Genomic DNA, 12,613 nt, shown 5'->3' on the forward strand with positions numbered 1-12,613 from the left:
ATAAATTTTTTTTTTTTGGCGATTATCCAAGAAAAACCAGTGTGCAGGATGATTTTTAGCGACTGGTACTTTTTTGGAAAAAAATTACTTTTAGGGTACTTGTAAAAATGCTGAAACAATGAGATTTAATTGCCAAAGTGAAAAAAATGTTCAAAAATTCATAACTTAAAACCTGTTTTAATTATAAGAACGATTAATATAGGAAAATATTCTCTTTATTCTCTTATTTTCTGACTCTAGATGGCGTCACTAAAAAGTTATTAAAAGTACTAAAAAAAAAACTAGAAAAATAGGTATTTTCAAATGCACGTTACTAACCCTGTCTAAATGATAGCGTTAAGGTTGATACGTCGTTTTATTCAGAAGCGATGCAGCTTCATTTAATCGAAATGAATATTTGTTAAATTTGGCAGCATAAAAATTTTACACAGATAGAACTGAAGAAAGTTAATTTTTTTCCCAAAAAAAATTCTTTTTTTAATAAAAATTGTAGTTCTCGATTAGATGCACTAGTCTTCTGCAGATCATTATTTTCGCTATTATTAATACCGTTAAATCGTCAGAGGGGCTAAAATACCATAATGAAATCTTAAACTTTCAATGTCAAAAAAAAACACTTCCGGCATGTTGACAATAACCAAAAACTATACAGTTCAAGTTCACCTAAACCCTAATCGACCCGATAAATTTAATAAAATTCAAAGAACCGATGCGACCTGTATCGAATCCCGTGTACAAAAATCGAATCAAAAAATGTTGACTTTTAAGACGTCCTTTTCCCAAAAAAAATTAAAAGTTGTGAATTAATTAAATTATTTTTAGATTATAAAAGAAAAAATATTGTATCTCTACCCTAAAAATAGAGCGAAAGTTATAAAGACTTTTGTCCGTTTTCGGCGAGAAATCCCAAAAGGTATACTGCTTCCATTAGAGCTTCACTCTAATAACGAGTGCAAAAATGTGTTTTCCCTTACCAGTTTAATTGGAAGAGAAATAAATAAATAATTTAATCAATTATTTATTTATTTCTCTTCCAGCGAACAATTGCCTAATTTACAACAAGATAAAACATTTTACAAGAGAAGAAAAACCTAACCTACACTACACATTGCACAAAAATCATAATGATATCTGATAAAAACCTTAAAAATATACAGTTCACATTACAGAATAAATTTACAGAACATTGGTTTTCTAGTCTTAAAAATTCTGTTCTATTAGTAAAACAATCCAACTGATCCGAGTACTGCTTAGCAAGTTTACCTGCCCTGGTAACAAAGGAATTATTTCCATAATTGGTTCGGTGGGATGGAATATGGAATGAGGGTGTCTGACAGGTCTGCCTATAAGAAACATGTAGACCAATTTTACCGAGTATATCTGGGTAGCAAGATCCAGAATGGAGAATGTCATAGAAGACTGGCAGGTCACGATGTTTACGAGTTTAGAGAGTATGGATGTGGTGTAAGTGGAACATTCCTTTTGAAGGCAATGTATCTTCACTCATCTGAATGTAGTTGTTATAATGAGGTGACCAAATACATGACACATACTCTAGGTGAGGACGAACTAGTGCACAGTAAAGAAGCTTAATAGAAGCAATGCCCTGGAAATCTCTGGAGCATCTTTTAATAAAACCCAGCATTTGCATAGCCTTAAATACAGTTGTTGTGACATGAAGAGAAAAATTTAACTGGGAGTTCAAAGTCTTTTACAATAGATAACACTCCCAGAGGAGTGCCATTAATAGTCTAAACATGATTAAGCTGGCCTGTACCTCGAGTGAAAAATATGGAATGACATTTACTGGTATTCAAGACCATATTATTAGCGGTGCACCAACGAAGAGGCCTATTTAGGTCAATCGTCCAAATTTGAGACTACGATAAACCTTAAGGTCATCCGAAAATTTCATCTATTATTGACCAAACAAAATTACCATAACCCAAAAGACCGAAAGGGTTTTGTTTGATCGATACTCCTACGAAATTCCTCTCGTGATACCCAAAAAATTGGTAACATTTCCAAAAAAATCATAAAAAAATGGGAAATACTGAGAGCAATGTCACCAGCGGGGTTAAAAAGCAGGCGGGAGCTGCCATGCAGCCCATTTACAAATTATGCGATCTAAAAGGTAAGAAATGGGTCAGTTTACCTCAATATTTTTGTATTACCATGTTTTAGAAACGATACAAAACTATACGATTCAAAAATGTTTTGATTCATGTTTCAGTAATATTCTAAGTACAAACAATTTCTTTCAAATGCTAGGAACGTGCCCAAAAGAACGTTCTATTCTCGTTTCATGTTCATTTGTAACTAAACACGAATGATATTTGATATAAATTGGGCCCCCTACAGCTTCCCTGTATTTATATTTCTCGTTTTAGTGCTATTTAGAAGCGTTCATATTTCTCTTGTGTTACAGGTGGAGGTTTGTTAGTAGAACTGATGAAACGAGCAACCCAAAACAAACAATACGCCGAGATCGATCATGCGATCAAAACCAAAGTAACCGCATACAAATTCAATTAATTTCCCCTTAAAAAAAATAAAAATTTCCAGGTTGAACATTTTTTATATAACAAAGGGGCCGGCCGTTACATACCGATCTCCCAAATGGTTCTTTTACGGAACAAGGAGAGGGCGAGGCACAAGTGGGTACGTACACTACATTTTGTATTTGATAGATTAGAAGACTGCTATTTTTTAGTTCATCTATCTGTCCCTCATACTCTCTTTTCAGGTATAAATCCCTAAAACTGTGTCGAAAATGCCAATTGTCAGACGAAGAGAATACATTTTTGTGTCCAATATAACTTAAGAATTAAAACGAGCGTTTAAAACTGTTGATAGGGGCATATTATTAAAAAAACTTGAGCAAATTCTTTATTAGGCCCATTGAGGGTGGAATTTGGTATACCACAAAAGGCACTGTTCTGATATAACTAATGCTGTTATTGGGTGTGAAATAGAATTATTTGCTAACGATACCATGATTTATCTTGCTGCAAAAGATTTGGACGGGATGCAAGAAAGCATTAATAAAAATTTAAATAACTTGTTTAAATGGCTCCCTAATAAAAGCCTTTGCATTAATAGAGCAAAATCAAAATTCTGCTTATTTGGGAACAAAGCATAGGTTAAAAGGTTTAAACATTGTTATAAACAATCAAAGGTGGAAATATGAAAGCCAAATTAAATATTTAGGAATTTTGTTGGACTGCAATTTAAAATTTTATGAACACGTTGATTATACAGGGTGTCCCGAAATTACATCGCAATATTTTATCAGCCGCATCTTTATCTAAAAATAAGACAAAAACTTCATATACAGGAATGTTAAAAAGTGAATCGTTTTCATGTTATAGGGTGTTTTATAATTCCTATTGAAGATGCTTTTTTGTTAATATTTTCGAAACGCCTGGTCGTTATTTTTCGAATTTTTTATCATATACTACTGTTATTATTACAAACTGATTTTATAAAATTTTATCGTAAAATATATACAGGGTCGTTTAAAATTAGTGGTCAGCAAAGATAAAAATGTCGTTTTTTCTGGTTACTTTTTAATTATTTGAATAGTAAAATTAAAAAGAACCAACATTTTTACATAAAACAGGTACTCTTGTCTGATTGCGTTAGAAACCTCTAGTTTCAAGAAATTTTTTGTTTGTTTGTTCTGTTTGGTATTTTCAGATTTTTTTTCTTAGCTAATAAGTTATTAAAATTATTTTAATTTTTCTCAATTATTTACAATTTTGAAATAAAATTTTAAACAAAGAAAACAGTTTTTGATCTGAAAATTAAATATTTGTAATAGTCTTATGTCATGTTTATACCTGATGATTTGTAACATACCTTTTAATTTTATTAAACGTGATCAAAAATACTTAATGAGTGTAGGTTGCAAAACATTTATGTCTGATTATTTAAAAAACGGACGCTTCTATCGAATTAAGACAAGAGCACCTTTTTTAGGTAAAAATGTTGGTTCTTTTTAATTTTACCATCCACATAATTAAAAAGTAACCAGAAAAAAAAGTTACGACATTTTTATCTTTGCTGACTACTAATTTTAAACGACCCTGTATACATTTTAGCATAAAGTGTTATAAAATCAGTTAGTAACAATAACAGTAGTATACGATAAAAATTTCAAAAAATAAATAATTAATCAGTTTCGGAAATATTCAATAGGCATTATAATACACCCTGTAACATGATTCACTTTTCAAGATTCCTGTATATGAAGTTTTTGTCTTATTTTTAGACAAAGATGCGGCTAGTAAAATAATGCGATGTAATTTCGGGACACCCTGTATAACGAGAAAAGTTTATTATTTTAATTTCTGTTAATAAATGCTCGACTTTTATTATATAATAGATATTAGCCTAGCAACTCTTCATCTAAAAAATTTCCTCATTTTAAAAATGTTCATAGTTATCAAACTAGAAATCTATAAATATATAAATGCATTTATTTGAATAGATAGGTGCTATTCTAGCCAAATGATGAATTCTATAGTTTAAAAATAGTTATAAGCGAGTAGTATTAAGGAATGTGATAATATGAGAGATTTTAAAAGGTTTCTAAGAGGGTATATCTCGCCTAAGTATGTTTGTATATATATGTAGTTTAAAGTTGTATTTTGCAATTTTGCTGTTTGTTTTTTTAATTTTCTTATTTTTTTTATCATGTTTTTATAGAATTGTAATTTATATTATTGTATTTCTATGTAGCAATTTGCTAAATAAATAAATATTATTCATTTGTATTTTAGTTGCCCCAGTTGAAGGCCATGGAAAATCCTGAAGAATTCGAGGTGGACGATGAGGGACCCGAAGTGACAGAAGAGGAATATCAAAAAAGTGAGTTGAAATCCGTGAAAATCATTCAAAACCAAAGGGAAATTTATGAGAAACTTAAAGTATTCATTAATTTTTTTGCAACTTTTGTAGAATTAATATTTATGGTACTTGTAAACTATCAGGGATGGTCGCCATAAATTCATACAGTCTTCCGTCTGTAGTGAGTAAAAAAATATGTAAGACAAGTAAGAATATTTCAGGTGATCCATAATACAATACAATACAATAATATATTATGTAATTCTTTACAAAATATAATAGATATTTAGTTATTGCACCTAGATGACTAAATATTTATCTGTGCAAATATTCATTCTACAATAATTAAATAAATTCATAAGTTTAAAATTAAACTAAAACAATTAATACATTTCACATTAAATCAATTGCGACTAAACTACTATAAATAAGGAAATCATTTTTCCTCTCCATTCATAAAATATAATTTAAGTGTGCGTTCAAATATTCGTACATTCTTAAATATGAACATCTTAACTGTAAGATATTCATGTTCATATTATATAATTTTGGAATTAATATATGTGATAAAGAGGAAAAGTTCAAGAATGGTTCCTTGAGATGTGACAACTTTTATTATTTCTAGGTTGCTAATTACATTATTTATTTTGGTGCTTTGGCTAATATATAACTATGACAAAATTTCCACATAAGACATCCAAGAGGTTTTAATGAGGTACTGTGTCAGACGCCTTGGCTAAGTCTATAAACGCAACAATTTTTTTGTCACTAGAGTTATACAGATCTAGTACTATTATCCTCCAGGCATATTTTTGACAAAATGTCCTTTTCCCAGAAAAATTCATCAAGCCTTTATTTTAGTGCTTTTTCAAAGACGCTTGCTATATTACTAATAAGGCTTATGGGCCAATCGTTTTGGATCTTATCTGCAGCTTCCAATTTATGTATTAGGAAGTCTTAAAATGAGATAAAAGGAACTGCCACGTATGTTATATTTAAATGACCCGATTTTAATAATTGCACTGATATTTCATATTTTCCTGGAGTGCTAATGGTCGCTCAAAGAATATACGAGGAATGATATTAGCTTCAGACACAGGCTTTAAAAACATAGAGCAGTTTACCATTATCATTTCACATTTGAATCCTGCCTCATCATCATTCAGAAATTTCATCAGCTGTAATTTTTTTGTTCCGATATTTGTTTTTTATAGTAAACGAGTTCTTCTTTAAGCAATGGATTTGGGTTTTTTATTAATTTCCTTTTTAGGTAGTTCCTGCGTTTTACTGAGGTAATTAATCTATTTGAAATCCACAATTTGCCTTACTTGTTTGTGTTTCTTATCTGCTTTTTTATGGTGAAATAGCATATAGTAACCGTGTATAAAAACATAATTGGTACGATGAAAGGGCACCTTAAATAGATTGGAGTTTCTAGTATGCATATTCATGCACTCTTGGGTCAGTCTCTGCTTTTAGATTTATATTAATATATCCTGTAAAAATTCCAATAATATTTCCTGAGAGGCCAGAAATATGCTCTTTCAAAACTTTAAGGAAAGCCTGTTCATTAATGTTGGGAGACTTATAAATAACTGATATATCAAAAGTAAAATTACAGAGCTTTAGAGTTATTTTATTTACCATCATTTTTGAGTGAAAAAGACGTTGAAAATGAACTGCAATAGAAAATCAAAAAATCGATCCACAAAAATATATAACTATTTCAGATCCAGAAACTTGGTACAATATACGTATATCTCTTCTCTGTAGTCAGTCTAAACTGTGAGTTACTTATTTTATGGGGTATTACGTCACTTATAGCAAAAAAAAATTAAATTAATTAAATCATGTCTAAAATCAAATGATTTCTTAATTTGCACAACTCATACAGCTAAGCTATTCTCTCAGTTTAGTTCACAATCTTTGGCCAAGCTTTATATTACACAAGCCCTGCAAAATGCCAAGGAATCTACTTCAAATAAATAGGTTTGTTCAAGTTTTATTTACCAATTTGATTTCATTTGTAAGAAAATTTGAGTGGACTTAAGAATAATAAGGTCTTTTTAAGGTTTCCTTTAAATAAAAAAACTTGCTCTTAATTGATTTAAATTAATATTTAATTGGCAGTATAATTTAAATCATGTCTAAAATCAAATGATTTTTTAATTTGCATTTGCAAGTTTCTTGTTTGGCGAACATATGGTCTTAATAAGTAAAGAAAAAATTGAGCTGAAAAAAATTTTTTTGAGCATGTGCGACAGTATTTTCTAATTTGATTTTTGTTATAAGTGACGTGATATCCAATGAACTAAGTAACTCATTATGAATTCGTCACAACAATACCGATTTTACTTAGTCTAAACTGTGCCAAAAAAGTATTCAAACCTGTTCCTGATGATCCAAAACATAACTGGAAAGTATTAACTTTGAAATCATACAAAAAAAGCGACATTTTTAGATCCATCAATGTACAGACCAACCTGTTGGAAACTAAAAGAAAGAGGCGCTGTTGGTGAAACCATTATGCATCTCTGTCTACTAAACGCAACCTCACTGCACGCGGACATCGCCAAGAGACTTTTAAGATTCTATCCTAAACTAATAGACGATATTTACATCTCTGACGAGTATTACGGTAAATAAAACATGTTCTCCAACAAACTCCGCATGAAACATTAGAGAGATTTTCCAGGTGAAAGTGTTTTGCATATCGCCATAGTAAACGAAGACCCGCCAATGGTGAAATTCCTTCTGGCGGCCAACGTGAACATCCAGGAACGTTGCTTCGGGAATTTCATGTGCCCGGAAGACCAAAAGTCGAGCAGATCCGACTCTTTAGACCACGAATGGGTGAACGTTTCTCCAATAACGAATTACGATGGGTAATATAACGCATCCGGAAATTCCAGATTTGAGAACTGGTTAAAAAAATCATTTTTAGGTACGTTTACTGGGGAGAGTATCCATTGACATTCGCCGCCTGTTTAGGGCAAGAGGAGAGTTTCAGGCTTATTTTGGCCAAAGGGGCCGACTTGGATGCCCAAGATACTAACGGAAACACCGTGTTGCATTTGTTGGTTATTTATTCTAAAGTGGTAAGTTTAATTGGGAAATAAACAGGGATTAAGGGTGAAGTATTTATTTTTTATAAACTTTACTACTGTTAACCATACTTATACTTAACTCAGTTTAACGTATGAGTTAATTTTATCCCAGAGGAATTAAATTTTACGATGCCTTACTATTCTTCATTAAAGAGATAAAAGACTAAAATAAAATATTAAAATAATTTATTTTGAGTACCCAAGACGTTACTGGATTTTATTACTATTATGTAATATAATGATTCTCCTATTCCAGTGTTAAATGTACCACATAAAGTGTAAAACAACCAGGGTCCGTTTTGAACTCCATTTTCTTAAAGTCTTTGGTATAAAATATCATGCGCATCAAAAGTAAAGGCTTTAACTAAGTTCTCAAAAACTGCCAATTTTTTTTGTATAGCATGTTAAAAGTAAAAGTTACATTGCATATTTACATAACATATTATATGCAATAAAGGTCTTGCAATAATACTAAAATTCAAATATATTACGAGTGATATACATATAATGTAAATTTAATTTAGAGTGCCCCATGGATTACTATATGTGTGGGCACATGGTTTAACTACATACAAGAAAAACAACGAATTATAACGGTAAATATAGGTAATATTATACTAAGTACTTAAAGATGTAAATGATAAAAGGAAAAGTTATACCAGAAAATAGAGTAGCAAGTAAGTACGAACAAAGTCATTCAGTAAACCAATCTATATTATTTACATGCTTTTGCTTCTTTATTACAGTTTGCCCCAGTATTAAATGTATGAGTTAGAAAACTTACAAATGATTTGTCTCTTGATACGTATTTAATTACTGCTTTAATACATAATTGATTTAAATTTAATATATATTAGCTTCACAGAAAGAAGCAGTAGATCACTACAGTTTTGGTTTTCTTACAATAATTTTTAATATACCGGGTGACACAGAAAAAAGGGAACCCTTAATAACTTTTTACTTTTCACATATTTTATTGTTTTCCATCACTTCCTGTTTGACAGGAAGTGACACTAACTTTCTTATTTTAAATGAGACACTTGGTATATTATTACGTATTTCGATAGAAAAATCATTATCAATATCTAAAAACACTGAGGCTATATTTGCTACCTTTTGTTTTATACTCATAGAAAAAATCATTTTTTTACCTAATCATTTTAAAATAGGGTGCCATGAATGCGTTGAAAGTTTTAATTTTTAATCACGGAAAACTTGCATTTTATGACTTAATCTTTTACACGCCTATTTAAAATGTCCAAACCATTAATTTTCGCATTTAATTAATTTTTTTTAATAGCACATTATTGGGAACAACCACTTTTGAAATGCGGTTCCTTTTTCCCAATAATTTCATTTAATTATTTTTTATATCGGTTGATAAATTATCCCATAAAAAGAAACTAACTAATTTACAAAAATGAACAAACAGGAAGCATTAATAATAATAATATTAATAATAATAAATCGTTTATTTGCCCAATTTACAATAAAGTATTATATCTTAACTAGATACAAAGATAATAAATATCATATGCTTTAAAATTTAAAAAAAAATCTTAACCATAATATAGGCAAAAAGGAAGCTTAAGGTGTATAATAAGTTATAATTTCTTTTTTGTTTCTTTTGTTGCATCCAAAATAAATTATTAGGTATCCTCCAACAAGTGCCAAACATCCAATAAGCTTTAACATACCCAATACGGAGAAATTGGACCTCTATGCCGGAGATTCAAAGAATGTACGTCAGTTCTATAGCGTATTTTATTTAATAGAGGGGCGATTTAAAATTATTACTTGGTGAAATACTGTAGCAGCATGAAAATTTCTACGATCCTCCATAGAAAGCCATTTGGTTTGTCGTAGCATGTAACTGACAGGATCTCCACGACGAATGCCGTAAATTAATCGCAAGCATGACTTTTGCACTCGCTGAATTCGACCTTTGTCGATAGAGTCTAAGCATGGACCATATACGATGTCGGCATAATTAAAATGACTCAAAACGAGAGCGTCGCATAAGGTAATTTTTTGAGATGTTGAAAGCAGGTGTCTATGCGGAAACAGTTGTCTTAAATTAGAATAAGCAGATTGAAATTGGTGTCAATTGGTCTCATATTGGTGTCAATGTGAAGTTACAAATTGCGGGAACAAGTAGAATGCAAAAGCTTGTTTGAGGAAGCTTCCAAAGCCATAGTCTGATGCAATACTTCGCGATTTTTATCGAAAATCAAGAAGGTAGATTTAGACGAGTTTATTTGCCGATTGTGTTTTTCTGAAAAGTCTATTAAGGCTTCTAGATCATCGTTTATTTTCTTGGCAGCTATTTCTTTACTTTCAGGAGATAAATAAAAGTAGCACTGCAATATTTTCAACAACTGGTGAGATTACTAGTATAAATACAAAATAAAACAGGTCCCAATATGGAACCTTGCGGAACTCCACATAACTGAAATGCCCTTACTCGTTTCAACGTATTGATTTCTATCGGTTAAATAACTGACGGTCAAATTAATGACCCCTGTCTATTTTTTTCAGCTGACATAGCATATCATTTTTTGTCGAACGTCATATTACTATTTGAGAATAAAAGAACAAATTTTTCAATGCAATATTGTTTTCAGTATCTTAATACGACATATTTTATTTAACACAACATTTTTTTTTTTTAATTTCAATTGAAAAATATTTGAAGAACGCATTAAAACGCAGCCTATTCAAGCAATCAAAGGCTTCTATACTAATTTTTATTGATTAAATGCGTTTATTTATGTGACTTAGTTTTTTCTTCTTATGGGCTTATTTATCAACCGATTTAAAAAATAATCACATCAAATTATTGGGAAAAAGAAATCGCATTTCAAAAGTGGTTGTTCCCAATAATGTGCTGTTTAAAAAAAATAAGTAAAAGTCAAAATTAATGGTTTAAATAGGCGTGTGAAAGATTTAAGTCATAAAATGTAACGAAAACTATTTTTTCGTGATTACTTGATTAAAAATTAAAACTTTCAACGTCTTCATGACACCCTATTTTAAAATTTAAAGAAGTGATTTTTTGTATGAGTATATAACAAAAAGTGAAAAATACAGTATGATTGTTTTTATAATATAATTTTTTATTAAAATACGTAAAAATATACCAAGTGCCCCATTTAAAATAAGAAAGTTAGTGTCACTTCCTGTTAAACCGGAAGTGATGGAAAATAATAGAATATGTCAAAAGATGCTCTTGTAACTATTCTATCGCTATACCAAATTTCAATAGTTTATCTTGAAAAGTAAAAAAGTTATGTGTTCCTTTTTGTCTGTGTCACTCGGTTTATTTCTGGGTAATTACTGAAGGTTCTATAATTATTTTATTCGTTGCTCCCTATACAGCAAGGCACTAATTTAATATAGTTTCTACGAGAGATGAATAAACTAACGTTAATAAATGATGGTCCATAAACTTTTTGGTAGAATTTATAAATAAGCTTTCTAATTCTGGCTTGCACATATGCTATATACGCCAACCAATTTAGGTTTGTTCTGTTGGTTTTTTTTTTAATTAAGTAAAGAAAATTATCTGAACAATTATGATACACAGATAGCTGTCTGTGTTGGCAAACCAGGTTTTAATGTTTTTATGACATTTTCCGCTTTATTCTTAATCTACTCCAAGTTGCTTCCTTTCATTTGAATGACGTATTATCAGCAAAACAAATCACTTCTCCCTCCCTGCTCATCTGTCAACAAATCGAGTAATTCATTTACCTATACAAGGAACAAAGACTTGACAATCTTCACTGGTTCATCCATTTCAGGTTAAGTGGTCCAGTTAGGTACTGTGTCAGCACATTGAAATATACTTGCTCACGTGGACAGATTAAGATTTTCCAATGGGAAAAACGTGGAAAAGTTCAATTTTCACCGTTACACCTCCATCTCATCATAGTCTTTCTTTAACAACTAAAAATGCGATTGTTTTAGGACGCGTTTGATATGGCATATGAAGTAGGAGCCAGCCTAGCGATAAAAAACGTGCAGCACCTCACCCCGCTCACTTTGGCAGCGAAACTGGCAAAACAAGAAATCTTTTTTCACATTTTAAAACTCGAGAGGGACATTTATTGGCAAATAGGTAAGAGTTTTTTTTTCAACTTTGAGTGTACTTTCTCTTCCTTTGGTCAAATAGGTAAGAGTAAAAAAAAAATTCTCAAAGAGACCTCTTAATAATAAAAATTCAGAGATTGGAGGGACCCAAAGTCATTTCCCTTCTGCCGTTCAAGTTGGGTTTATAGCACGCATAGGAAAAAATCTATCAATGCACACAAAACTAATGCTTTATAATGCTATTGCCGTTCCCCATCTCCAATTCTGTTTGACATTATTATTTAATTTACCCCAATATATAATAAACCAGTTTGAAATAATACAAAATCGAGCTATGAGACTGATCCTTAAATGTAATCGTTATGCCCCAGTTGTGTCTATGTTAAACGTCCTAGGTATGTTGTCTGTGAACCAAAGAATTATGTTTAATGTTTATCTGTTTATTTTTAAATTAAAATTTGATACCAGACTATATCTGTGATAAATTGACAATTTTTAATGATGTTCACAATTATCTTACTCGCAACCGAACTGATTTCCTAGTTGACAAATGTAATACAACT

General features: G+C 30.7%; 1 protein-coding gene across 2 annotated transcripts in view; it reads left to right on the plus strand.

The window, feature by feature from the left end:
* Nucleotides 1-2,012: 2,012 nt before the first annotated feature.
* Nucleotides 2,013-12,613, plus strand: part of LOC126743896 (transient receptor potential cation channel subfamily V member 1) — a 28,841-nt gene continuing 18,240 nt past the window's right edge. Inside the window, exons 1-8 of one of the 2 annotated variants that reach the window (XM_050451156.1) lie at nt 2,013-2,134; nt 2,429-2,511; nt 2,566-2,661; nt 4,785-4,872; nt 7,313-7,489; nt 7,547-7,736; nt 7,796-7,949; nt 11,928-12,078. In XM_050451156.1, the coding sequence (XP_050307113.1) occupies nt 2,044-2,134; nt 2,429-2,511; nt 2,566-2,661; nt 4,785-4,872; nt 7,313-7,489; nt 7,547-7,736; nt 7,796-7,949; nt 11,928-12,078 (1,030 nt within the window). In that variant the 5' untranslated portion in view covers nt 2,013-2,043. Of the gene's footprint in view, nt 2,135-2,428; nt 2,512-2,565; nt 2,662-4,557; nt 4,617-4,784; nt 4,873-7,312; nt 7,490-7,546; nt 7,737-7,795; nt 7,950-11,927; nt 12,079-12,613 lie in introns of those variants that run through there. The other variant, XM_050451157.1, reaches the window with a different exon arrangement.

Source organism: Anthonomus grandis, chromosome 13, assembly GCF_022605725.1.
Source record: "Anthonomus grandis grandis chromosome 13, icAntGran1.3, whole genome shotgun sequence".
In the NCBI taxonomy this organism is placed as follows: Eukaryota; Metazoa; Arthropoda; class Insecta; order Coleoptera; family Curculionidae; genus Anthonomus; species Anthonomus grandis.